Raw genomic sequence first — 27177 nt, forward strand, 5'->3', positions numbered from 1 at the left:
AAGCTTTCCCGTGAAATAGACGGGATCCCTTCTGGTAGCTGGCTTTTCCTGCCAGCAGCACAAAGATATTTTTTGGGGGGGAGAGAAACCATTGTTGAAATGCACTTTTGTCCTTTTATAGTTATGACTTTGTTTTTTCTCAAGGACTGCCATGGACTCTGGTATTTTTGTATTTGTTTCTGTTTAACTCATGTTAGTCAAAATCAAGTTTTTATCCCTGGTTGCTCCAACTCCATTATAAGTGCCCTGAGGGCAGGAATTGTTCTACTGTTCTTTGTTTTTACTGCAGTGCCTCAAAGGTAGAAGGCAGTCAAGCAGCTAGTGGTTTAGTTTTCTGCATTCATGAGATGTTAGAACTAGAAGGACCTTAGTCATCATACGTCCAACTTCAGTATTTAATGAAAGAATACAATGTGTACAGTGACTTACTCCAATTGTACAGCTAATTAGTGGCTTTTCTAGAGCAAGAAACAGGCCTCGTCCCCGAACTCATGACATGATAGGAAAGGCCTGGAGTGGTGGAGGTGGGCAAGCCTGGTTCATAGTTTGCCTCCTTCCCAGTTTCCTCATTTTGAGATGCAGGTGATCATTTACATCTGGCTGGCATCTATGTGCAGCTGAAAATGTCTGCACATAATAGGCACTCAAAAATGTGAGCTTTAGGGCTTCCCTGGTGGTGCAGTGGTTGAGAGTCCGCCTGCCGATGCAGGGGACACGGGTTCGTGCCCCGGTCCGGGAAGATCCCACATGCCGCGGAGCGGCTGGGCCCGTGAGCCATGGCCGCTGAGCCTGCGCGTCCGGAGCCTGTGCTCCGCATCGGGAGAGGCCACAACAGTGAGAGGCCCGTGTACCGCACAAAAAAAAAATATGTGAGCTTTAGAGAATCATTGTTTTATTTCTTTTTAAAATACAAGACTTCCTTTATAAGAAAACACATTTCTTTTTAAAATTTTTATTTTATTTATTTTTTTATGTCTTTAGAATATCCTTTATTATTATTTTTTATCTTTATTGGAGTATAATTGGAGTATAATTGCTTTACAATGGTGTGTTAGTTTCTGCTGTATAACAAAGTGAATCAGTTATACATATACATATGTTCCCATATCTCCTACCTCTTGCGTCTCCCTCCCACCCTCCCTATCCCACTCCTCTAGGTGGTCACAAAGCACGGAGCTGATCTCCCTGTGCTATGCGGCTGCTTCCCACTAGCTAGCTATTTTACGTTTCATAGTGTATATATGTCCATGGCACTCTCTCACTTCATCCCAGCTTACCTTCCCCCTCCCTGTGTCCTCAAGTCCGTTCTCTACATCTGTGTCTTTATTCCCGTCTTGCCCCTAGGTTCTTCAGAACCTTTTTTTTTTTTTTTTTTAGATTCCACATATATGTGTTAACATATGGTATTTGTTTTTCTCTTTCTGACTTACTTCACTCTGTATGACAGACTCTAGGGCCATCCACCTCACTACAAATAACTCAATTTCATTTCTTTTTATGGCTGAGTAATATTCCATTGTATATATGTGCCACATCTTCTTTATCCATTCATCTGTTGATGGACACTTAGGTTGTTTCCATGTCCTGGCTATTGTAAATAGTGCTGCAATGAACATTGTGGTACATGACTCTTTTTGAATTACGGTTAAGAAAACACATTTCTGAGATCTCTTTAATGTCAGAAAACGTAGCCCGATTGCTGTTGTGAGAACAACTTAGGAGGGAGAGCAGGTTAATAGGGCTCCTGGTTGGATGCAGCGTAGAATTGCCTACAAGTGGAAACTGGTCCTGCCCACAGATAAGAAAGGCCACAAGTGCAATGCCTTTGCCTGGGTCCCATCAGCCCTCGCTGGAAGGGAGCTGGGTTGCTATGTTCAGCAGTTAGTAAGGGATGCCTGCTGTGCCTGCCTTGCTGAGCAAGAGGCTCGACTGTAGGGGGTGGGAGGGCACGAACGAGAGTCCACGGGCCCAGCTTGCGTCAGGAGTGAGATAAACATAAACGACGGTAGGCGGTGCAGTGGGAGAGGGGAAGGCCAGGGGCTGAGGGAACACAAGAGGCACTAGCACAAGGCACGCAAGAGGACACTGCCCAGGCCTAGTGTTGTTCAGAGGCAAGTTTGTGGAGAGGTGCACAGACAGACCGACAGAGATGAAGGGGGTGCCAACATTACATGATAGGAAAGAGGCTTTCCCAAGAGAGACTGAGGGAGACGGCTGGAGAGGAAGAGCAGAAGAAGGAACCTCCTTTCAGTACTGGTGGCTTTTATTGAGGGAGGGGCCGTTGAGGTCTTCGGGGCCCAACCCAGGGTCCTGGTTTTCTTCTCTCTGTCTCACAGACACACATGCCTTCTCCACCCTCTTTGTGGTGTTATGAGTCCAACCATCTCCCGGAAGCCTGAGCAGCAGCCCAACATTGTCTCGTTGCTGCCCGGAGGTCAGGGAATGCCCTTGCTGATGATCAAGGGGAGGACCTGCTCTGCAAATAGCACCCCAGTCCCGTGTGCAATAATTCCCAACCTAAGCTGCACGGAGCACATACTCTGTGCAAAGAACACTGGCCTGACTCCAGCAGTGACACAGCTGTTGAAACAGCTTAGTCACCGGGGCGATGGAGGTGGTGTGGCTCAGGAATGTGGGGTGCAGCGATCTGACATTTAGCTGGCTGGCAGCCGCCCTGAGAGCCAGCACAGATCTGTGGGAGAGCTGCAGAGAGAGTCTGCTTCCTGTCCACAAGCATTCCCTTGTTTCTTTTGAAGCCCAACCATAATCCCCTCCCTGGGCAGGACAGACTGGGGAACAAAACGTTTTGGGACCAAGGAGAGGAAAAAAGAAAGGGTGAATTCCTTTGAGACACCTGGTTTCTTTCCCTTAATGATCCATGTTAATTTACTGGATACTTTTTTTTTTTTTTTTCCTGCGTCAGGCTAGGCAGAGTGTGATTTAGACTTCCTGAAGGTAGGGTGAGGCAGGGGGAAAGAGCTAATTTATCTAGAAAATGGAGTGACTTTCTTAGCTTTTAAGGTATCCAGGTGATGTAGGAAAAAGTTAAGAAGACAAGTCCTGGCCCTCCTGCCTGATCTTGACTGCATTTCTTCAGCCGTTTCATCTGCCAGAGCTCCTGTCTGAAGGACTCTGGGCAGATCTGGGCACACTACTTCTCTGGTTTCATCAGGATTTGAGGAGGACTAATACACTGCCACAGAGTGACCCCATTCCTCTTCCAGCCCTTTGAAGAAGTGACCTTTGTGTTTTCTCTTTATCCTGGACTTCTTCTGCACTGTTTGTTTTGGGAGTTGTTAAGTTAAATTAGCCATCCCTTTCCTCTCCTGGTTACTGTATGAGAATGCAGCTGTCAGTCTGTGAACTCTGCTGTCGTCTATTTTTAGATTCAGTGTGAATGAAGCTCTCTTCTCTAATTGCATTGGGGGGGAGGGAGAGGGAGAGAGGGAGAGAGAGGGAGAGAGGGAGAGAGGGAGAGAGGGAGAGAGGGAGAGGGAGAGGCAGGTAGATTTTCGTAACCATCACACTGGCTATTATTCTAGATGCTCTGTGCGCTGATGGTGTCCTGGGGAGAAAGCAAAGAAACCCACTGTGTGTTTCCCTCCCTTGGCTGTCAAGTTTGTTTTCACTCCACATTTATGTTGATTATGGTCGAATAGGAAAGAGCAGTGTGGCCACATTTGCTTTCCAGTGTTTTAACACTTGCCAGCTTGGATGGTTCTGATTTCTCTAGCTTTTTTAGGAAAAGATTGGCTCATTGTTGAGTTCAAATTCCTTGGAAAATGGGGAAGGTCCTTTTGGTGACCTTTACTATGAGATGAAATAATCTTAAACATGCTGAAAACTGTGTAAATGCAGCGGGCCACAGTTTCTTCTAGATCTCTCTACCCCTTCCCCCACCTTATCCCAGTCTGCCTTTCACACAGCTGCCAGATCTCTTTGCTTAAACATCCTTCTAAAGAAAATGCTGGGACTTCTCTGGTGGCGCAGTGGTTAAGAATCCGCCTGCCAATGCAGGGGACACAGGTTTGATCCCGGGTCCGGGAGGATCCCACATGCCACAGAGCAACTAATCCCGTGCGCCACAACTACTGAGCCTGCTCTCTAGAGCCCACGAGCCACAACTACTGAGCCCACGTGCCTAGAGCCCGTGCTCTGCAACTAGAGAAGCCACCGCAATGAGAAGCCCATGCACGGCAATGAAGAGTAGCCCCCGCTTGCCACAACTAGAGAAAGTCTGCGCGCAGCAACGAAGACTCAACCCAGCCAAAAAAAATAAATAAGTAAAATATTAAAATAAATAAAGAAATAAAATGCAGTGTTCAGAGCACGTTTCTTCTCTTTGTCAGAAAATCCTTCCTCCTCTCAACCTTGTCTGTTTTCTCCACTCCTTTTCCCATTCCCTGCCGTATTGAATTAGTTGATTTCTCTGACTACACTATCCTATTTTTTGCTTCCATGACTCCCTCTGCCTATAATTTCTTCTCCTGCTTCCTTACCTAGTGAACTCTTACTCATCCTGTGATTCACAGTTAAACATCATCTCTTCTAGATGAGATAATCTAGAAGATCGTGCATTCTATGCTGCATTTCTTGTCCCCCACCTAGCACTCTTGACATCTTTGTGCTGACTACAGTCATCCCTCAATATCCCTGGGGGATTGGTTACAGGATCCACCTGAATATCAAAATTCAAGGACGCCCAAGTCCTTTCTATAAAATGGTGCAGTACAGTCAGCCTTGTATATCTGCAGGTTCTGCGTCTGTATATAGAGGACTGACTGTATATACCTACTTTAGATGTACTACCCACATGAGATAATACTTATTTATGTATATGCCTGCCTTCCCCACCTTACTGTGAACAATCAAGGGCAATGACTTTGCCTTGTATGTCTTTTTCATCTCCACTATTGTGCATAGAAACTAGTAGGTGCTTAAACATATTTGGTGGATTAAAAAATGAATTGAAAAAAAAATGAATTGGATTGGATGGTCCATTTAGAATTAGAGGTTTCAGAGGTACATTATTCCATCTTGGTGGCCACACCAGCTGTTATGACATCCTGTTATGAGTTCCTGATGGGCTTCTTTTCCGTCCTGGAAAAATAGGCTTGAGTAGATTACCAGAGACCTGACGTGTTATACCCAAATGGGTGCTGTACAGTTTTTCTTCTCTGAAGTCTCTTGCCAGTAGTTCCACCTATTCTCTTATCCCTATAGACTTGGGCAGGCATGATACACACCTCAAAGACCCATCTTTTTATTGTTTTACTTAAACCTTAAACTCTAGAACAGGTCAGAGGACTATTTGGTTTCTAGTCCCTGTGGCTACATCCTTTCTCCTCCTTTACCCCTACTAGCCCTCTCAAGCGGAACACTACTGCAACCCCATATTATAATTCAGATGGAGAGGGAGGAAGGAGACGGTGCCTCCCTCAGGCTCACTCCCCTTCCACCCAGTCCCGGGAACAGGCATATTGCTCCTTGATGGGACCCTTGGCCAAATTTGAGGAACATCCTTTTTTCTGAGTGTGTGTGTGTGTGTGTGTGTGTGTGTGTGTGTGTGTGTGTGTGTGTGTGTTGGTGGGGGCGGGTGGAGGGAGAAAGGAAGCAGGCAGTGGGGAAAAGAAAGTGAATGCCACCAGAACACAGCAAACTATAGACTACACACGTTTGTTATAGAGGTGATGGAGTGACGGAGGGAATTTTGGATTGTAGGAATATTTGGAGGAAGAAGACTGATATTCATTAATTTGGCAAATATTTAATGACTATCTGTTTTGTAAAGACATGGGGTGATATAGCTGTGAGCAAAACTGAGGTTGTCCCTGGCTTTCATGAACCTCTCAGTCTAAGTGGGAGGTGGGTAGGGAAAGAGATACAGGTAAATAGGTAGCTGAACTGCAGTAGGATACGTGTTACAGTGCTGGACACACAGGGTATTGTGCGAGCAAGAGGAGGGGCACTTCATCCGTTTTAGTGGGCGAGGGAAGGCGGGAATGAATCTGTGGAATTCTAGAGGATGAGCAGGAGTTGTTCTGGCATGAGTGGGAATGCCAAGCACTATCTGCAGAGTACTGTCTGCAGCCCAGAGGCAAAGAAGCTCTTTTGTAATTCATCCTCTTAAAGGGGACACCTATTAAAAACCTGGTATGCAAGCAGGGACCCCAAGTGCAGTAAGTGTAGGTAACCTTGAGTAGCAGACTTAAAAAAGCAGTCAGCATTTACTGAGTGCTTACTGTATGCCAGGGCTGTGCTGAGTGATTAGCACATTTAATCCTCACAACCATAGGAGATGGGCATGCTGTTCTCCCCCTTTTATAGAGAGAGAAGTTCAGTGGCTTGCCTACTGTTGTACACCTTGCCTACTTGGCCACCAAGTGGCCAAGGTGGGCCATGATTCCAGGCTGCCTCTCTCCAGAGCCTGAACTCTTACCCATCTTCCAGGCTGGAGGCAGGATGGCGGGCTAAGGTGACTAGTCTGGGGAGGCAGGAATAGGGAAGAGTTTGCGAGATGAGACCCTGGGATGCTAACCGAGAGTCAGATCTTAGTCTCTCATGCCATTTAAGGAGTTTCAACATTAGACTGAGGGTAATGTAAAGACATTGAAAGTATCTCAGAAATCATCTATCTGGCTACAGTGTGAAACACAGGCATGGGGCATGTGTTTGTGTCATCTAGACCTGAAATGATGGTGACCTTGAACACGAGGAGTGGTGGTGAGGAGAGAGACGGGGATAAATCTGCAAGACTTGATGAGCTGAGAGAATTGACCAGATCTGGTGGTTTGGCTTTCTTTTCTGAACCACAGAAATAAAGCCATCCAGTGGGTAGTGAGCGTGCAGATTTGAAACTTAGGAGAGGAATCTGAACTTGAGAGGTGGCTGGTGTCCCAAGAGCAGATGAGACCCCTCAGGGCAAGTGAGCTGAGTTGGAAGGGGAAGGGGCTATTCTACAACCCAGTGAACACCAGGATGTATTTGTTCTATATTCTGTGGTCCTGCAGATTCATTTGTTTACAAAACATTTGATGCCCCAGCTACTTTTCCAAATGTATAGCCTTTAAGCAGTCCAGTAGGGTGCAATATCGTGAGTGGATGTTTTCTAACTGCAAAGGGCCTGATGTGTGGAACATTCCCCTATGCCCTAGTCATGTTTCATAGACAGCTTACTTCAATTAGGAGATACTGCTTCAGAATATAGCAAGGGATCATTCTGATGATGCTTAGAAAAATGTCTTCCTACATGTGGAAAATATTTCTCCACAACGCGAATGCTTGACGTGATGGGGGAAAAATGAGAGAGGTGGTGTGAACTAAACTGTTAGGCTGGTTTGCGAAATAATTGTACTCATTCATTTTATAACTGCTTACACGCAGGCCTCTAGGGCATCTTAAGAAAACAGCGGAGACCAAATTTATAATTAGCTGAGTCCATTTTTGCCAGACCTCACGGTGGATATTGGACAGGGTTGGTTTTTTTATTTCCTTAATTGAAAACGTCAAGAAAATACAAGCCAGGTCAGGGAGTTTTTGATCAGGGTAGGAATGCTGGCATAAATAACCCCAGATTATATGTCTGCAGGAGGCTGGGAGGAGGCTGGTCTGCACAGCCTCCTTCTGAGGTTACCCAAACAAACCTGGTGACTGGTAGCTCCCCTATGTAACGTGGGAATGCATCTGAGCATTTTGAAATCTCTTTAATTCTTTCCCAGAACAAGGGCCCAGGGAAATCAAGGTTTCTTAGGGAACTGGAAAGCTTTTGACAACCATAAAATAATTCTTTAATAACTCTTAATGTAACTTGTCCTCCCCCTTTTCCCCTTTATTTCCAGTTAATTGATCAATAATATAACATAACCATCCTAGGACTGGATGGAAAGGGAGTGAGTATTTTTAAGTACCTATATGCCAAGTGGTCCTGTCAACAGCCTTGAGAAGTAGGTCCCACTATTTCTATATTGCAGAGGTGGAAACTAAGACATTTCAGGTCTCTTAGCTAGGAAGACATAAAGATTAAATTGAAAAGCAGATCTGTTTGGCCGCCAAGCTCTTTGTACTATCCTGGCTGGCAAATACCTGTTTCTAAAAGTGTAAGTAAGAAGCATTTTGATTACTTTCTTTCTTTTTCCTCAAGGAATGCTCATCTTTCATCACTTTAGCCCCTCCTCCCAGGGACCATTCTTACCTTAAGCAGCTGCCCTAGGTTTCTTGAGGTGCTCACACTGTTTTCCTAGCTATTTGTCCCCCCACCGTTTTTGGCTTATGCTAAGGACTGGCTCACCTCTCTGGCCTTCCACTTGTCTTCAGAAAACTGATTGGCAAACACTTTTCTCATGAAGGGCAGGGCGTTTGTTCCCCCCCCCACCCCCGCGCCCCTGGTACGCGGGCCTCTCACTGTTGTGGCCTCTCCCGTGCGGAGCACAGGCTCCGGATGCGCAGGCTCAGCGGCCATGGCTCACGGGCCCAGCCGCTCCGCGGCATGTGGGATCTTCCCGGGGCACGAACCCGCGTCCCCTGCATCGGCAGGCGGACTCCCAACCACTGCGCCACCAGCGAAGCCCAGGGCAGGGCGTTTTAACTCATACAGAGATAAATGCTTCTTAAGGATATGATTGGTCTATACTTCCCAATATGGAAAGGCACAGATCTTTCTGCTTGTAATGATACTCTGCAGTCTGGGTCTGCTTCTCCGGAACCCTGGAGTGCAGGTTCCTCACATCAGAGCACTGCTACCATAACAGGATGGAAATACCAAGTGTGCCTTTCCACACCTCCCTTCCCAGTATTGAGAATGGATCTTCCCTGCAACCAAAATGTGTCTCCAAAGCCATTTGAGAAACGCGAGGCTCCGACAACCCACAGGATAGCAAAGCTGCTGGTCTCGTTTAGGTGTGGAAAACCATGCATTTCAAATCTATAAATGCCCTATGCTGATATACTTCACAACTTTACCCCATGGAACTGGTATAACCAGCATCCTTGTTTTATAGGGAAGGTTCTCCAGGTGCCAGAGGTAGCCTTGGCCTTCCTGCCATTCTCCCTGGGAGCTCAAATCGGATGCTTTACTTTCATTATCTCTGTGGAGAGGGGAGGGGTGTCATGAGACCAGTGTTTTATTACATGCAACATAGTCATTAAAGCTGAACTTTGTTTCCGAGTCCATTGGAGACAGAAGAGGAAGTGATTCTGGTGGCTGACTTCACAGCTTTGCTGTATTTCTCTGCCCAGTGTTTTCCTTTTTCTGAGTTTTGTGTTCCAGGTTTGGATACGGGTTCATAGTGGGAGGTTCCATGTCCCTGAAACCCGGTAATTATTTTGAATTAAAGTAAGTATAAGACTGACTTTCACTTCCCTAATAAAATGATAAAAACAATAGCTAACCCTTCATGCTTTCTGCACTATTCTAAGGATTTTTCATGTAGTAACTGATTTAATGATCACAGAATCCTAGGAGGCAAGTCCTATTCCAGCAGGGTAAGGAACCTGAATGTTCATGGCAGGGTGGGTAGGGGAGATCACAGAGTCCAGCCAGGGAAGGCTCGAGGGCCACTTGAACCGGCCATTCTCCCTGTGGTTTCTGTAAGAACTATACGCCATGAAACTCTAGAAGCTTGAGCGTCTGATGTTTCTAGGGGTGAAGCTTTCCGAGTCTTGGCTTCTCTGCCTCACAAACAGGAATGATAACACCTGCCCCCAGATGGCAAAGGAAGTAAGGAGGTGATGTGTGAGGATTAGGCAGGGTATGTGGTAAAGTTCATGAACCAAAATAGAAAGCTTTAGAAAGAACTTCGCCTAATGCTGAAATGGAAAGAAAAGAACGGCGGTGTGGGGGGAGTAGGAAAAGTGTCCCCCCAAAGAATGACACAGCTTGCCTGATGTCTTATTAGCTGACCTGCGCAGAGATTTTGTTTCCTTTCATTTTTAGCGAATTGGTTATTGACATGTAAAGATTGAGAGATGTTGTATAACCATCTGCATTTCTGGCTTCTCTTGAAAGAAGCAGCAGGTCTGGTCGGAAGACCTGTGCTGCCTTACGATGATGGCTGGAGCAGCTGCCCCCAGTCCACGGGGCTCACTTCTGTCCCTGACTACACACCTGGTTAGGGCCAGATCCACAACATGAACACAACCGTCGCCAGGCTTCCGACTCCACGCTGGGACGGGGCGGGGGGGGGGGGTCGCATCACACTCCTCCAGTCAGTTTTCTGAAGTAGTGGTGTGTTTCTCTCCCGTAGAAAGTTGTGTTTGGTCAGAGTTGAGTGGTCTCTGCACGCAGTGTGTTTGATTCAACTGTTAAGTTTCTTTTGAATTCTGTTTCTACCAACAAAGGTAACAGAGGGTGGTGGGGTCTGGGGTGATCCGGACTGAGGTTTAAGGCCCAGCTCTGCAATTACTAGCCATGTACTCTTGGACAATTTATATAACTAACTTCTTTATAGGATGGGTGTGATGACCGAAGGGGACAGTGTACACGTGGAGACTTGCTTTTATTAAAGACCTACCTATTCATATTTTGTGACTAGTTTGAGGGGCTTCTTTCATCACAAGTTACCCAGTTTTCTTTACGCCATACAAATAAGATGGTTGTCTTTTAAGACAGTTTCAAAATACTTCTCTTTCTCATGTTACCAACAATAATACAACTTCAGGCAAGTCACTTCATATCTGAGGACCTCGGTTTACTCACTAATCAAAAGGAAATATCCATGCCCACTTTATAAGTTGTTTCATGAGGTCATTTAAATGAAAGCACGGAAGTCATGAGGGCCTAACACAGAGTAATTGTACACGAAAACAGTGTTTAAATTTTTTTTTTTTTTTTTGCGGTACGCGGGCCTCTCACTGTTGTGGCCCCTCTCGTTGCGGAGCACAGGCTCCGGACGTGCAGGCTTAGCGGCCATGGCTCACAGGCCCAGCCGCTCCGCGGCATGTGGGATCTTCCCAGACCGGGGCACGAACCCGTGTCCCCTGCATCGGCAGGTGGACTCTCAACCACTGCGCCACCAGGGAAACCCCTTTTGTTTGTTTTTAACAGCATATTTTAAAACAGTCTGGGGATTCCCAACAGGTGGCAATAAGTTTTAAAGCTGGATCAGGCCAGGAGGCCAGTCTGTCTGGCCCTTTCTCTCCCTGAGGCACCTGCTCTGTACCAGGCCCACTCCTAACATTTGTGGGGTACAAGGTAAGAGTACTTATGAAGGCATGGCTGCCACATGTCTAAATATTTTTAAAGTGATAAACTTGGCTTACCAAATTATTAAACCAAATAAGTCTTATCATCCAATTGTAACAAATTTACTTTTGTAATGCACTGGAAGTCTGGATGTGAATTTAAGATTCTTGGATGCCTTGGAATTCTGTGCCAAAAATGTGATGGACCAGGGAGTGTGGGCTTCTAGATGTCTTTTCTTCCCACCCCTGGCTCCATCCCATACAAAGAGTGTGTTTCTGTGTGGACACCCCACCCTCCAAGCTCAGTCTCTGTCTGTATCCTCCTCCAAACAGCAGCCGTTTGAGCACTCCTGAGCCCAAGGGTGCACAAGCAGTCGTGTAGTTCCCTCTGGGAGGCCAGATCTGGGGAAGAGGTCCCCCCCAGTCCCACGATGTGGAAGTAGGCTCAGAGCTGTCTGGGTACCTATTCTGGGGTCCCGAGCTCCTGGACCATGTTCTAAAAATTGCGGAAGGGGTTAGGCTCTTGATGAACATGTCCTCTTCACTTCAGGGTCTTCTCATCCGGAGAGGAAGAGAACAGCTGGAAAAGGGCCAGACCGAGCGGGACCCTTGAAAAGTGTGGCGCCCAGATTCAGGACCCCTCCTGCTGTGCTGTGCCTAAGGCCGGTGCTGCTCTGAACCCTGGTCCTCCAAGGAGCGCAATATGAGAATTGATAACTTCCTTTATACCTTTCAGATTGATACTGTTGAGTTCTGTGGTTCTGGAAGTGCCCTTTAGACAGAGTTGAAAGTCCCAATTCCTAATTACAATGTTAGAAATGAAAAGGAGGTACCCTGGTGCCTAATATTCAACTCACAGATGGGAGCTCTGCTCAGTTCTTTCTTTGGACCACTGAGGCTGCCAAGTGACAAACGGTTGTAGCCATTCTGGTTCCTAACCAAGAGGATGTACAAACTCTGAGCATTGCTTCTGCCAAGCCAGGCGTTCCACAGTTTCTTATACAGACTCTTATTATCCATTCTCAGCCCTGGGTCTCTGCACAGCCTGGTGTCCTCAAGTCCAGAGTCTCCTGGACTATGTGGAGATGGGAAGATGGATGAGAACTGGGGTTCCAGCGATTCTGTGTACAGACTTTGACCCCACTACCCCGTTGTCAGCATCTTGCCTCTTCTGTCTTATGTCACACCTAGTGCTTTCCAGTTCTGAGTGGCTTGGGGGTCTGTTGGACATGTTGGCTCACTTTTCCAAAATATCCCTTCCATGGAGTTTCGGCTGTGCCCATCTCTGTGGCTGTCAGGAAATCCTACTTCATCTGTTTTTCATCTTCGAAAAAATTGTTGCAGTCTCTGGTTTGCTCATGTCACTACCATTTTTTTTTCCCCTTGTGATTTAATATCCTTTGTGTTCTTTTACTGTTTTTTTGTTTGTTGTTTGGTTTTTTTTGGGAGTTTCAGGAGTGAGAGGAGGAAAACATAAGTAGCCAGTTCACCATGTTTGACAGATTTATTATCTTTTGTTAATTTTTCATTGAAGTGTAGTTAATTTACAGTATTATATTAGTTTCAGATATACAGCATAGAGATTCAGGTTTTTTTTTTTTTTTTACAGATTATGCTCTATTAACAGTTATTATAAAATAATGGCTATAATCCCGTATGCTATACAACATACCCTTGTTGTTTTTTTATTTTATACATAGCAGTTTGTATCTCTTAATCTCATACCCCTTACATGCCACTCACCCCTTCCCTCTCCCTGCAGGTAACCACTAGTTTGTTTTCTATATCTGTTTCTATTTTGCTATATACATTCGTTTGTATTATTTTTTAGATTCCACATATAAGTGATATCATATAGTATTTGTCTTTCTCTGACATAAGCAAAGCATAATATTCTCTAGGTCCATTCACATAGCTGCAAATGGCAGAACTTCATTCTTTTTTATGGCTGAGTAATATTCCGTTGTGTGTGCTTATGTGTGTATGTGTGTATTTATATATGTGTATATATATATATATATATATTTATACCACATCTTCTTTATCCATTTGTCTGTTGGTGGACACTTGGATTGCTTCCATATCTTGGCTACTGAAAATAGTGTTGCTATGAACATTAGGGTGCATGTATCTTTTCGAATTAGTGTTTTCATTTTTTCTGGATATATACCCAGGAGTGGAATTGCTGGATTGTATGGTAGTTCTATTTTTAGTTTTTTGAGGAACCTCCATACTGTTTTCTGTAGTGGCTACACCAATTTACATTCCCACCAACAGTGTACAAGTTTCTTTTTTCTCTACATCCTCACCAACACTTGTTTTTTGTAGACTTTTTGGTGGTAGCCATTCTGATGGGTGTGAGGTAATATCTCACTGTGCTTTGACTTGCATTTCTCTAATATTAGAAATGTTGAGCATCTTTTCATGTGCCTGTTGGCCATCTGTATATCTTCTTTGGAAAAATGTCTATTCAAGTCTTCTGCCCATTTTTTAACTGGATTGTTTGTTTTTTTGATATTGAGTTGTATGAGCTGTTTTAATATTTTGGATATTAATCCCTTGTCAGTTGCATCATTTGCATATATTTTCTCCCATTCTGTAGGCTGTCTTTTTGTTTTATCATTGCTTTCCTTTGCATGCAAAAACTTTTAAGTTTAATTAGGTCCCATTTGTTTATTTTTGCTTTTATTTCTTTTGCCTTAGGGGACAAATCCAAAAAAATATTGCTGTGATTTATGTCAAAGAGTGTTCTGCCTATGTTATCTTCTTTATGGTATCATGTTCTACATTTAGGTCTTTAATCAATTTTGAGTTAATTTTTGTATATGGTGTGAGGAAATGTTGTAATCTCATTCTTTTACATGTAGCTGTCCAGTTTCCCCAGCACTACTTATTAAAGTGACTATCTTTTCTCCATTGTATATTCTTGCTTCCTTTCTCATAGATTAATTGACCACAGGTGTTTGGGTTTATTTCTGGACTCACTATTCTGTTCCATTGATCTATGTATCTGTTTTTGTGCCAGTACCATGCTGTTTTGATTACTGTAGCTTTGTAGTATAGTCTGAAATCTGGGAAGGTGATACCTCCAGCTTTATTCTTTTTATCTCAATATTGCTTTGGCAATTCTGGGTCTTTTGTGGTTCCATATAAATTTTAGGGTTATTTGTTTTAGTTCTGTGAAAAAGGTCATGGGTATTTTCATAGGGACTGCATTAAATCTGTAGATAGCCCTGGGTAGCATGGCCATTTTAACAATATTAATTATTCCAATACAATAGCATGGGAGATCTTTCCACTTCTTTGTATCATCTTCAGTTTCCTACATCAGTATTTTATAGTTTGCAGAGTATAGGTCTTTTATCTTCTTGGTTAAGTTTATTCCTAGGTATTTTATTCTTTTTGATGTGATTCTAAATGGGATTTTTCTTTTTTACTTTCTTTTTCTGATAGTTCATTATTAATGACTGAGGGTTTAAATGATACTAATAAAGGAGCGGATGCTGATGTTCATGAAGGTTTGGTCTATATCAGAATGGCCTCAAATTCCTTCTTTCCTGCATTATTTCCTTCTCTTCCTAGATTTCCTCAGAGAACCAGGGATTCATCACACTGTCAAATTGTCTACAGGCCACACTGGGTCAGTGGAAAGAACAGCCCTAATTTTCCAGACAGCAATTATTCTTATCTTTCCCTTGTGACCTGATATTCAGGTTCCAGAGCCTAGAACTGAGCCCAGTCTTATAACCCCAACCAAGGTCATTTTGGAAATGTAGTCTGTGCTTTTTTTCCTCCATTAAGACTCCTCTGTTCTTGAACTTGCTCAACAGAGTATAAAACAGACAAAATGGGTAGAGGCAGTTTTAATTACTCTAATCTCCTTAATGAGTTCTATGGTGAGTTAAACCCATTCATGGTCCTTATTGATATGGAAGTGTATGTGAACGTTCCTTTGCACAATTATGAACTTATTATTATATTCCTGTCTGTGCATAAGTCTTTAATTTGGAATATTATATTCCTGTCTGTGCATAAGTCTTTAATTTGGAAAAACCCTTTACCTCTTATATTAACTTTGTCCATACTCTGAAGAAGGGGTTTTGAGAAGCAGCAGAGCCTATATTTGAGAGCTTCTTGGGAGTAATTTTAAAAAGGATGCTTTCAGACTAGACTGTGTCCTGCAGAAAGCACCCAAGGTACTTAAATCATGTCTCTGAGGGGTGGCTGAAAAAGTTGGTCATTTTTATCAGAGAGGAGAGGAAACACAGGCAGATGAGTTGCAGGTTTCAAGTGCCTAAGGAACTTTTGTGGAAAAAGGATCTCATCTGCTGTGGGACTCCTACAGGCAGACCTAGGACCAGTGGTGCAAGTTAAGGAGGATGAATGCTGACCGTGAGTTGGAATCTGACCATTTGAACTGCCTCAGAGAGAGTGAGACCCCCGCCTCTGGAGGACTTTAAGTGGATGCTCTTTGACTCCTTGGCAGAGCAGTTGGTTATGGGAGGGGACCCAACGTCCAACTTAGACAGTCGTCCTATGACTTTTAAGTCCTCAGGTTTGGAGAGTCAGGTTTGGCATTTGATAGGAACTGATACGTCTCTTTTGTCTTATTGGTTTCCATGGTAGAGCCTGTAAGAATTTTTAAACTGTTTCCAAAGTATCTTCCCAGAAGCTGTTTCTGAATTGTGCATCCTTTCTCTTGCAGGAGAAAATGCAGAAGTTTCCATGGACGTTTCCCTGGCTTACCGAGATGATATGTTTGCTGAGTGGACTGAAATGGCCCATGAGAGAGTGCCCCGGAAACTCAAATGTACCTTCACCTCCCCCAAGGTAGGGTACCTTGAAGTCTCAGTTGATGGGATTTTTTATTTGGTTTCCAGGTATGTGGGAACGTTTGCTCAGACACATTTCTTGTTCCTAAGCATGCATGAGCCTCAAAGGTTAGTAGTCACCGTCCTTTGTCCTAAAAGAGGGCAATGTAGATATTTCACGTCCCTGCAAAGGAGGAAAGAACAGAAGAAGGAATGTCTGTTTGAAGTGATTTAGTTTTTTCTTTGAAATACCTCCATAAAAATAAATTCTTGGTTCTTTGGATATTAACAAAAAGTGTTTGAAGATCATTGCTAAGTTAATTTTAGATGTACAAATCTGTTCATATTGGTTCCATGCATGTGTCTGCTTCTCTGTTTCATCGGCATCTCTGTTGCCAAGTCAGTGTGCAGGTGTGAAGACTAACAATCCCAGAGAACAAACACCACAGACACAAAGAGGACCTGAGGGAGAAATCTAGTTTCCTTTGAGACCTCTCAGTTCTCTTACATACTTTTAGGACTCTCCCTTCTTTGGTTCTTCCAGGAAGACTCATTTAACCACCAAGGGGAGGAAAGCCACTATCCTTCACTGAGAGTAGGGAGACACTTTCTCTTGGACAAAGGCCTTAGATTCTCCAGGAAGTAAAATACAGGCATGGACTCAGTGACCCTCAGAGGATAGTGGGATTTGTCTGTATAAGGACCAAATCAGAATTAGTGAGGGGCCCTTTTCCAGTGCCACATGCTGCCCTCACACATGCCTCCCCAAGATTCTGTCCCCCTCCCCACTCACCACCCCCTTCCCCCCTTGAAAGTCTCTGTGAAGTTGAAATGGAGCCGTAGTTACTGTTACTCATGGCTACTCACATTCCTCAAGAATGTTGACAAGGAGTACCACCTGCTAGGTGATCTCTGATGTCCCTTCACAGACATAAATAGTCTTGTTTTCTTTGCATGAAATGCACGAGAGACCAAACTGCACTGAAGCACATTCCTGATTATGTCATTTGTCACTTGATATCTTCAGGTCAGTTGCTCCTGAAGGATTTGGGCTACTTTGTAGTACTCGCTCTGTTGACTGATTTAGTTCCTCTCTTCTCCTAACATTGGCCTTTCCTAACTTCACTTTTGCCTATAACTGGAAAATTGCGGTTCCCTGTGGAATGGTAAGAATGGCAGGTTGAAGCCTCTGAGGACCATGCCCCTGCCCTGTCCGTCCTGCCCCGAAGAGGAGTAAGATGGGGCCGGGCAGGTTCATGAACATTAGTTAAAGACCTGGATTTGGAGCAAAACATACTTGGCTTCACTTCCAGGCTGTTTCACTTACCGACTGCATGACCTCAGGCAAGCTTGCTTCAACTGTCCAAGCTTCAGTTTCTCCTTTGCAAAATGGGATAATAATACTTGCCCTGGGAATTTTTATAAGCACGAGATGAGATAATGAACCTTATCACTTAAAATCAAGTCTGGGACATGTTTCACCAGTCGGGCCAACAGGACAAAAGATATAAATTAAAGCTCTCATGGGCAAACCGTGCACCCTACACATAAGCATCTTTTGGGGCACCTGGTGTTTGTTAATTCTCCCTCCCCAGGTTCCCTATACAAGAGCTATGGGAAGTGTGGTCTAAGGACTAACAGCGTCAGCATCACCTGGTAGCTTGTAGGAAATGCAGGTTCCCAGGGCACACCCCAAACCCATGAATCAAAATCTCAGCATGTAGGACCAAGGAATCTGTGTTTTAACAGGATTTCAATTCCTTCTCTTAAGCTTGATAAAGTTTGAAAGTCACTTCAGTAGACCCTTTGCTGAATGGTCAAATATAGGGTTCCCCCCACCCAAAAGCCATCTGGAATTGTTTTGGGTAGGCCTTTGGGGGCAATCTATAGGTAAAAATGAATGGTCAAGAGAAATTGGAGGTAGCAGGAGAGAGATATGTAATATTTCTAGACCTTTGTATGCAATGGAGGAAATTAATTAAAAGTTGACCTCATCATTCAGAGGTAAGACTGGTTGGCTGTCTAAGCTAAAGGATATAAAGCTTTTGGATATGGAATATCAACCTCAGAAAAGGGAAAAGTCATTTCTCACCTTACGTATACACTTAGAGGGCACTGAGAAGCCGAGTCGGGGGAGGCCGTTAAGAAGACTGCAACTGCTTCTTAATGACAGTTGCTTAATTATCTTTAGGATGTGTTGATCCCTTTCAAGAAAGATATTAAACCTTGAAAAGTGTGAAGGAAATGAATCATCAAATCTATGCTTTTTGATTGCAGTGAAATTTAGACTTGAGTTTGAAGATTAAATGAGAAATTGCTTTAAAGCTTTTTAGTCCCTGGTGGATTGTGAAGTTAAAAAAAAAGTCAAGTTGCCACCTGCTGTAATTTGTCCTAATTAGCCAGGCTTATGCTGGATTTGGGGGAGGGTGGAGGGATGTGGGGGAAAGGAAAAGGAGGGGGGAAGAGAGAGAAGGAAATCTTTCTTCCTAAATGTGCTAAATACTGGCAGAGGCAGAACCACAGTGAATAAGGAAAAGTCCCCAGCAGGATACAGTGAATTTGTCTCTGAGACAGGTAGGCCAGGCCAGGATCCCAGAACCCTGTGTGTCTCTCTCATTTGTTGGACTTAGGTAAATTTATCTCATGTGATGGTGTTACCCTCTCTGTAGAGACAGGGAAGTGGAGGACACATAAAGACCCATGACGGGGCATTAGAAGGAACCCCAGAGATCATATAATTAAACCTTCTTGCTTTACTTAGGAAGAAAGTGAGGCCAAATGAGGTGGATGACCTTCCCCAGGTACCCAGCAAGGGGTGAGGTCAGGACGAGAATTTCAGCCTCCTGGCTTGAAGTTCAGTGCCCTCCTTATCAATGCTTGCCTTCAGGCATGTCTGAGGCAAAACAGCATTCCTTTCTTCCTGCTGCACTCAGAGTCCTCCTCTGCATCAGAGCTGGAGGCTGGACTTGGGAGACCCACGTCCTCAACCCAATTCTGCCATGACTTTTGGACCTTGGGTGAGCCCCATAATCAAGTCAGTGGCATTAGACTAAATAAGTTTTGTTTCCTTCAAACTCTCAGTTTCTATAAATAAGACCCTGACTGGAAACACATCAGAAAACCCACCTCTTGCTGTTACCATAGCAGGTAATCAGCCTCCTGAGTGCAGCTTCATCTGAGCCTGAATTAGAGCCTGTACTGTATTTTCAGTAGTTCTGCAGAGTCCTAATAATAGCCTTGATTTGTAAGTATAAGAGAAAGGAGCAGAGGGGAGAGGAAGACAGATCTATACAGGAAAACTCATCCAACCCGAAGCTGGGGTTTGGAAAAGAAGGATCCTTTCCACAGAAGAATTTTTAAAATCTTATATGCCGTGTCTAATCAGCTGGTAGTTCTGATAAGAGCCCCTTAGACCTTAGAGGATGAAAAATTATCATGATTGATTAGTGATGTCTGCCATGAATGGGAAAGGGAAAAATGGAAGTGCATAAGCAAGATATTTGCCTGCTCTACCTCTACTTATGTCATGTGTGTCTTCCATTCCTGTACAAAGGTCTGTTTATTGCACTCTAAGCTCGGACTGTCCAGTAAAGAGCCCTCCCGGCCCATCCCCTGCCCCAAGATCACAGAAGAAACAGATTCCTTGGTATCTTCCTTTTGATTTCTCCACTGGACTTTTTACTGTGAAGATTTACAAAAAATGTTGGAGGCCCTGAGAATTCAGGCTCAGGAACACCAAATCAGTCCCCCATCACTTCATCAGGAGGTAACAAGCAAACATTGAAGCTGGCATACAAACCCAGCAGTGAAGACAAGACACTCATTTGCTTTATCAGGGAAGAGTCCTCGGTTGCTGAAGCTCCTGCCTATACGTGTCCATACTTACCCGCTTCCCCCACCCCTCAGCTGGGACACATAGCCGTGTGTCCTGTGAAGGTGGAGCAGAATTTAGTTTTCAAAAGCAAGTTGTACTACTTGCCAACCTTCCACTTCCATGTGCTGGCTGGTACCTCTTAAACTGCTTGGCAGGAAGTCCAATAGGCTTTTCTAGAAACTGAGCTAAATTTTTGTTTATTTAATTTCTGCTCCCTCTGCCATCTTGTCTCTTGGGCAGTTAGAAAGCTTTAGAGGCAGAGAATTGCGAGTGGTCATCTCTAGCAAGCTAATCTCATTGTTTCCTTTCATCCCCCTATGTCTTCCCCAAATTCCAAGGGCTCCTTGGGTAGCTTCTTCTTTTTTTTTTTTTTTTTGGTCAAATCAATAAAAAGTAGATATTTTCAGCTTCTTGTAGCTTCTCCTGCAGGCCAAAACCATGTGAATAAGTAGTCATCATCCAAGAAAGTGATGAACATTAGCAAGGGCTTCCTCCTGGACATTTGAGTTGACTGTTCCACAGAGCCTTAGACGTCTCCGATGGTATGCTGCAAATAAAATTGTAGCCCTGGTAGACCAGGTTAGTCTGACGTGAGGCTCTAATGAGGACTGAAGAGCTGAGAAAGGTGTCGAAATAGAAGAAATTTCTGCTTGTTACCTAAAATTTCTGGTTCTATCTTGAATGTGGCTGGGTTTTATTTTTATCTTTTTATAAATTTAGTTATTTCTTTTTGGTTGTGTTGGGTCTTCGTTGCTGCGTGCGGGCTTTCTCCAGTTGCAGCGAGTGGGGGCTACTCTTCATTGTGAGCAGCTTGTAGATGCCATGCCTCCAGTGTACCCTATTGTCTGTACCTCTGAGGTATACCTTTAAGCATTAGCTTTTTAGAATTGGTGATATGAGGCAAAGGCAAGACAATTCAGACATAGTCTATTGGAAATAGTGACCATGCCTCAAACCTTCCACTCTTCTTCCAGACCGCAGAACATGAGGGCCGTTACTATGAATGTGACGTCCTTCCTTTCATGGAAATTGGGTCTGTGGCTCATAAGTATTACCTTCTAAACATCCGGCTGCCTGTGAATGAGAAGAAGAAAATCAATGTTGGGATTGGAGAGATTAAGGATATCCGGCTGGTGGTAAGTGAATCTGATTGATCCAGGCAGCCTGTCACATCAGGGCACTGGCTAAGAACACTGGTTGTGAGCATGTGTATTGGAAAGACGCTCCATCTCAATCTTGAATTTTCCATGTCTCAACTATTTCATTAAGAAGTAAGAAGAATAAGAAACCCATGGAAATGGAAAGTAATGCAATTATTGTGTCCATTTAAGATTTTATTATGATGATCATGATTATATAGTGAATAACACCAAGATAAAAGTAATTTTTTTTTTTTACATGTTTCACCTTGCAAGCACAAATGTTAAAGGGAGCAGTCGTGATTTAGGTTCTTTCCATTTTATCTCTTTAGTAGGGGAAAATAAAGAATGTGCAGCATGACTTTTTATATCTAATTTAGTTTTTTTTACATCTAAAAAACAAATACATATTTACTCTAGAAAATTAGAAGCACAAATAAGCACAGAGTAGAACATAAACGTTACCTGTAACATCCTGCCATCTAGAGAAATAACCACTTTGAGGTTATGCTGTATCTCCTCAATTTTTTTCTCTGTGTATATAATCCTTCCCTTACAAAAAAAAAGGCCATCATACTCAACTGACTCTTTCATTCCTTGCTTTTTAAAATTAATTGTATGTATCTTTCCATGGAAGAAATTTTGAGAATATTTAAAATGTCTTAATTTGGGCTTATTCTACATGAAACCCAGAATTTCAGTGTTTCTGTATCTTCATTAGCAAATACTAAAAGCACTTTGATACAGTGGTTTTCAAGAGTTTCTTCACTGTGAAATATGGTGGCTGCTGCTTATGTATATACCAATTTCATGGGCATACTATGTCAGTAGGCACCCACAAAATCTTTTTCATTTCTTGAAGAGAGAATGTGTTTATATGCAACTCCTGTGGCAATGACATCCATTCCACCCCTTCCTCTCCACTAAAGGAAGGATATTGTAACACAAGTAAGGTATAATGAAATTTTATGGGAATAACCTGAAAGCCATTCTAACAAATTTAAAAAAAGGTTGTTATCATTAACAATACTGTATTAATAGAAACAAATCACATTACAACCGTATTCCAACTGTTGGCACAATGTAGGCACTCAATATTTGTCTAATGAGTGTATTAACCAGACACCCACATATTACTGAATGCCCACATATTATTAAAAACGTGATGGAAAATATTTGTGTTGAGATCTGGGATTGATTCACCAATGAATGACAAGGGTATGTGTAAAGTTACATATGTATTCAAGATGTTGATAATATAATACATTTCTCTGAGTTCATAAAGAGTTTGTGACCAAAAAAAATTTAATGGTATATTGTGAATACAGTATAAATATACTTTGTAGTACTGCTTAGCATTCCACAGTACAGATTTACCTTAACACGTTTTACCAATGCCAACATTTTGGGCATCTAAGATAGCTCCAATTTTTCAATGAAAACCTTATAGACAAATCTTTGATCATGTTCTTAATCGTTCCCTTAGGATAGAGTGAGTCTATCTTTATGCCTTTTGATTTATATTTCTACAGTGCCCGAGGAGGGGCCCAGGTGGGTAGGATGAGGACAGTACATGCTGTGAATGTTAGCGCTCATTGATCTTGAAAGTTCAGCAAAAAAGATCTCCATTTACCTCTCCCCAGAATGCATCTGCTGGTAGAAAATAACACTAAGATATATTGACCTTCAAAATTATGATTGGTCTCTATCTAGGGAATTCACCAAAATGGAGGCTTCACCAAGGTGTGGTTTGCCATGAAGACCTTCCTTACACCCAGCATCTTCATCATTATGGTGTGGTATTGGAGAAGGATCACCATGATGTCTCGACCCCCCGTGCTTCTGGAAAAGTAAGAGCTGATTTTGGAGCACCCTTAAGGAACGCTGGCATCCTGTGATTTGCCTGCCATGGACCTGGTTTTGCTGGGGGCCTAGTTCAAGTGGTCAGTGTGTTATCAATACTTGGGCTGGTGATTTGACCGCAAATCAGCCTGGACTCCTTTTTCTCCTTCAGCTTTCATGTGCAAATTATTATTAAATCCTAGGGGTTCTGCTGCTCTCATATTTCCAGCTCTCTGTTGTATCTTTGCTCTTCATTCCCATGTTCTGCATCAGATACTTCTCTCTATTACAGTGGACGAACTGCCTTGCTGCTAACTGATCCCAACCCCTCTCACTGCCAGACGGATGATGTTTCTGTAGACATAGCCCCTTTCTCTCCCACATTATTGACATTTTCCTTTCTCCTGGATTATTCCCGTTAATACACAGACACACTCTGCCTTCTCCCATTCTTAGTCAAAACTCTTTGTACTTCCCCCTGAAGCCACCACACCAATTTTCTGCTCCTTTTTACAGCAAAACTCCTCAAAAATCTTGTCTATATATCTTCTCCTCCTGCTTTTTCTTGAGCTCCTTCAACCCCTTATTAAAATTGCTCAACAGAATCACCAGTGACCTCCACATTCCAAATGCAATGCTCATTTCTCAGTCCTCGCTTTTCTTGACTTGTCGTTAGCATTTGGCATAACTGATCACTTCCTTTTTCTTCATAGAGCCTCCTCCACATTCTCATTGTTATTCTCCTTTGCTGACCACTCAGTCTCCATGGCTGTTTCCATCGATTTTTCCGACCTCTTCAACTTTGGACCCGGTCTTTGGACGTCTTCTTTTTCTTAGCTACGCTGCTTTCCCTGGGTGATCTCATTTAGTTTTGTGGTCTTAAAAAATCATCTACACTCGGATGACTCTACATTTACATGGTCAACCTCAGATTCTCCCAAATCTAGACCCAAATATTCTACCTGTTTACTTCACATCTTCACTTACACAGAAATGTAACACATACGAAGAACACTTGTTTTCCTCTCACTTCAAACTTGCTCCTCTTCGGGGCCTCCTGGTCTTAGGAATTGGCAACTCTATCCTTTCAGCTGCTCAGAAGCAGCTGAGCAGACGTGTAGGAGGCATCCTTTACTTCTCTTTCTTCACACGCCTCTTCCAACACACCAGGAAATCTCACCATTTCCATTCCTGCCACCCTAATCTAACTCACCATGATTTCGCATTTCTCACCTGGATTATAGGAAATAGCCTCTTATTTGCTATAAGATGCTCCTCTTGTTTCCATCATTTTCCTTCCTGAAACCTATTCATACAGCAGCCAGACTGTTCCCTTTTAAGTAGAAATTGGATGACGTCAGTGCTCTGCTCAAAGCTCTCTATTGGCTTTTCATTTCCTTTGCTCTGGCCTATAAACCTCGATGATCCCAGCTCTTCACCACCTCTAAATTTTATCTCCTATTCTCTGCACCACCTACCATCCACCTTGATGGTTCTCAGACGTGCCCAGCACGTGCTCACCTTGGAGCCTTTGCGCTTGCTATTCTCTTCATCTGAAGTGCTCTTTCCCAGGTATCATTGTGGCTCAATGCCTCATTTCCTTCAGGACCTGCTATAATTTCTGTCTTAAAGGCTTTTTCCCATCTACCTTATTTAAATTGCACCCGATCTCTCGCCATTCTCCTACCTTGCTTTATTATACTTCTTCATAATACTCATTCTCTATTTATTTATTATCATTCCTCCCATACCCCTCCACTCACCCCATCTGAATACAAGCATCACTAGAGCAGAATTCTTGCCTACTTTGTTTACTGCTATATCCCCAGCATTTAGAATAGTGACTGGAACATAGTAGGAGCTCAATAAATATAAATTTGTTGAATGAATGAATGGAATGATGTCACTCCATTGCTTAACCTTCTTATTGGATCCTCAGTCCTTTCAAGATAATTTTCAAATTCTCTAATGAGGTATGCAAGTTTCTTTACCAGCTCAGCCTTTTTTATTTCTCTGGTATCATGTCCTGTCATTTCCTGATATGTGCCACATACAGAACCCCAAATGCTTCAGGCTGTTCCAGACTCCGGTGCCTCCCTCCAGGCTCTTCCCTCTGCTTGGAATGCCCTTCCACCTCCCTAATCTTGACTCACAACTCAGTTCAATTTCTGTCTCTATCAAAGTGAGAAGTCCTGGTAGCAGCCTGTGCACACTTCTGTCACATTACTTATCACACTTTGTCTGGCTCAGCCACTGAATATACCTCCTTGAAGGAAAGAACTGGTGCTATTCATTTAGGTATGTATGTCCCTAACAAAATGCCCGGTACATGATTTGTGCTTAATAAACATATCACGGGTATGAATGAAAGTGTGAATAAGTCAGTAACAAAATGAATGATATTTTGATAGAGAAGTGGAAATAATAGGAGAAAGGCAAAATAAAAATGAAACAAGCAGCTAAAATAATTTGTATTTCATATTGTTTGGAGTCATGTATTATTGAAACAAATATGCTTGTATACTTTATAGTTGCTGAGGATATCATAATAATGAGTGTTCTTAACGATCAGGTTAACGATAACCTGAATAGGTAAGAGCAGATAATTATATTCAGTGAGGTCTGTTTAAGAAGGCAAGGGAGGGTGAAAACACTGTAGGAAGCTCTTGATCTGAGGTGGCACCAACATAAAGTTCAGAGCATTCGGGAGGTTAGGTTCAGTTACTGTGTAGAAAGATTAATGTAACACTCCTTCATTCTGCAGTGGTGCCAGTGAAAGAAGACATTCAGCATCTCCGTGTAAAAACTCATTATGAGAGCAAAGAAACTGATCATATGGCTTCAGTCCCAATATGTAACGTCTCAGTTCCCAAAACTGGGTTTTGATTTTTAAATCAAAAATGTTTTGCCTCCCAGATGAATAAAGTAGTTTTCCTGATATTGTCTCACCATCAGAGTCATCTTTGCCCTTGGGATTTCCATGACTTTTATCAATATCCCAGTGGAATGGTTTTCCATTGGGTTTGACTGGACCTGGATGCTATTGTTTGGCGATATCCGACAGGGCATCTTCTATGCAATGCTTCTCTCCTTCTGGATCATCTTCTGTGGTGAGCACATGATGGTAAGAGCGCCCTGGGGAAGAGGCAGTGGGTGAGGCAGAATAAACTAGTGGTTACAGGAGTAGTGAGCTCAAGAGCCCTGGAGTGAGACTCGTGGTTCAGGTTCCTGCATTACCACTTATAAACTAGCTGGCAAGTGACTTGACCACTCGGAATCTCAGGTTCCTCAACTATAAAATGGGTTTTAAAGGCTAATGTATAGGTTTTCCGTGAGGTTTAAATGAGATAACATAGATAAATATTTAGCAGAAAGTAAACGCACAAACATTCATGATTATCACTCTTTCTTGTCCTTTGGCTTCAGCTCTGCTTGTCCCTAGGACCAAGGTAACCGCCAGAGAATGTGGGCCGTGCTCTTTCCAGCCGGCACTTTGTCCAGGTGGCCTAGTAACCCCTATTACCCTGAAATACTGACCTCCCTGGTCTCAGTTTGCACAGACACCAAATCATATTTCAAGAGGGGTTGAAGATACCATGGATAAAAATAAGAATGGTGCAGTCATCACGTTGTGGCTAGGAGGATAGGCCAGCTGGAGCTTGGTCCTTGTGTCAGGCACATGGGCCTCATAGCAGAGCGGACTGTTTTTAAATTCCTTTATGGTTGGATCATTGCTTCTGAAGCCTCGCAGCCCTTCCACAAGAGCAGTGAGCGGAGAGAGAGGCTTTTCCTTACAGCTGGGGTGGGCATGAGGGGTCCTTCAGCCCTCGGCAGCAGGGATGGGAGTTGAGGGGACTCAGGTGCAGCAGCAGGACAGCCAGTCTGGGTGGATTGCCTAGCCTGGATGCTACGGCATGTCTTTTACCTTTCCCTGTTTTCTCACTTTACATTCCTTCATTTTCTGTCTCTTAACATCTTTGTATGTCTATCAAGAGGAATCATTCTTCTTTTTAATGAAGATAGACTTTATTTCTATTTTCCTAACCATAAGAGACCTCTTACACTTGACGTATTTTAATGCATTTAAGTCTTTATTTTGTCCTCTGGGAACTACTCCACCTGAAAAAACACAAGTGATAAGTCACATAGGAATTTAATTCTGAACGAGTTATTTTGTGGATCACAGAACTTCCACTATCTAAGGTATGTAGGGGAGCAGAATTTGCCACTCAAAACCAAAAGATCTCTTTGACGTGTGAATTATTTCTAACTGAAACAATCAAGGTTCAAAAGACTCAGGAAGAAACTTGGACCTTCCCCCTAACTGCCTAAA

At 43.2% G+C, this 27177-nt stretch overlaps 1 protein-coding gene across 4 annotated transcripts in view; it reads left to right on the forward strand.

The window, feature by feature from the left end:
• Window positions 1-27177, forward strand: part of WLS (Wnt ligand secretion mediator) — a 106535-nt gene that overhangs the window by 49683 nt on the left and 29675 nt on the right. For all 4 annotated transcript variants that reach the window (XM_030865907.2, XM_030865909.2, XM_030865906.2 and 1 more), the window contains 4 exons: window positions 15884-16008; window positions 20838-20999; window positions 22716-22852; window positions 25800-25968. In XM_030865907.2, coding sequence (XP_030721767.1) covers window positions 15884-16008; window positions 20838-20999; window positions 22716-22852; window positions 25800-25968 — 593 coding nt within the window. The remainder of the gene's footprint in view (window positions 1-15883; window positions 16009-20837; window positions 21000-22715; window positions 22853-25799; window positions 25969-27177) is intronic.

The sequence above is a fragment of the Globicephala melas genome, chromosome 1 (genome assembly GCF_963455315.2).
Source record: "Globicephala melas chromosome 1, mGloMel1.2, whole genome shotgun sequence".
Lineage (NCBI taxonomy): Eukaryota > Metazoa > Chordata > Mammalia > Artiodactyla > Delphinidae > Globicephala > Globicephala melas.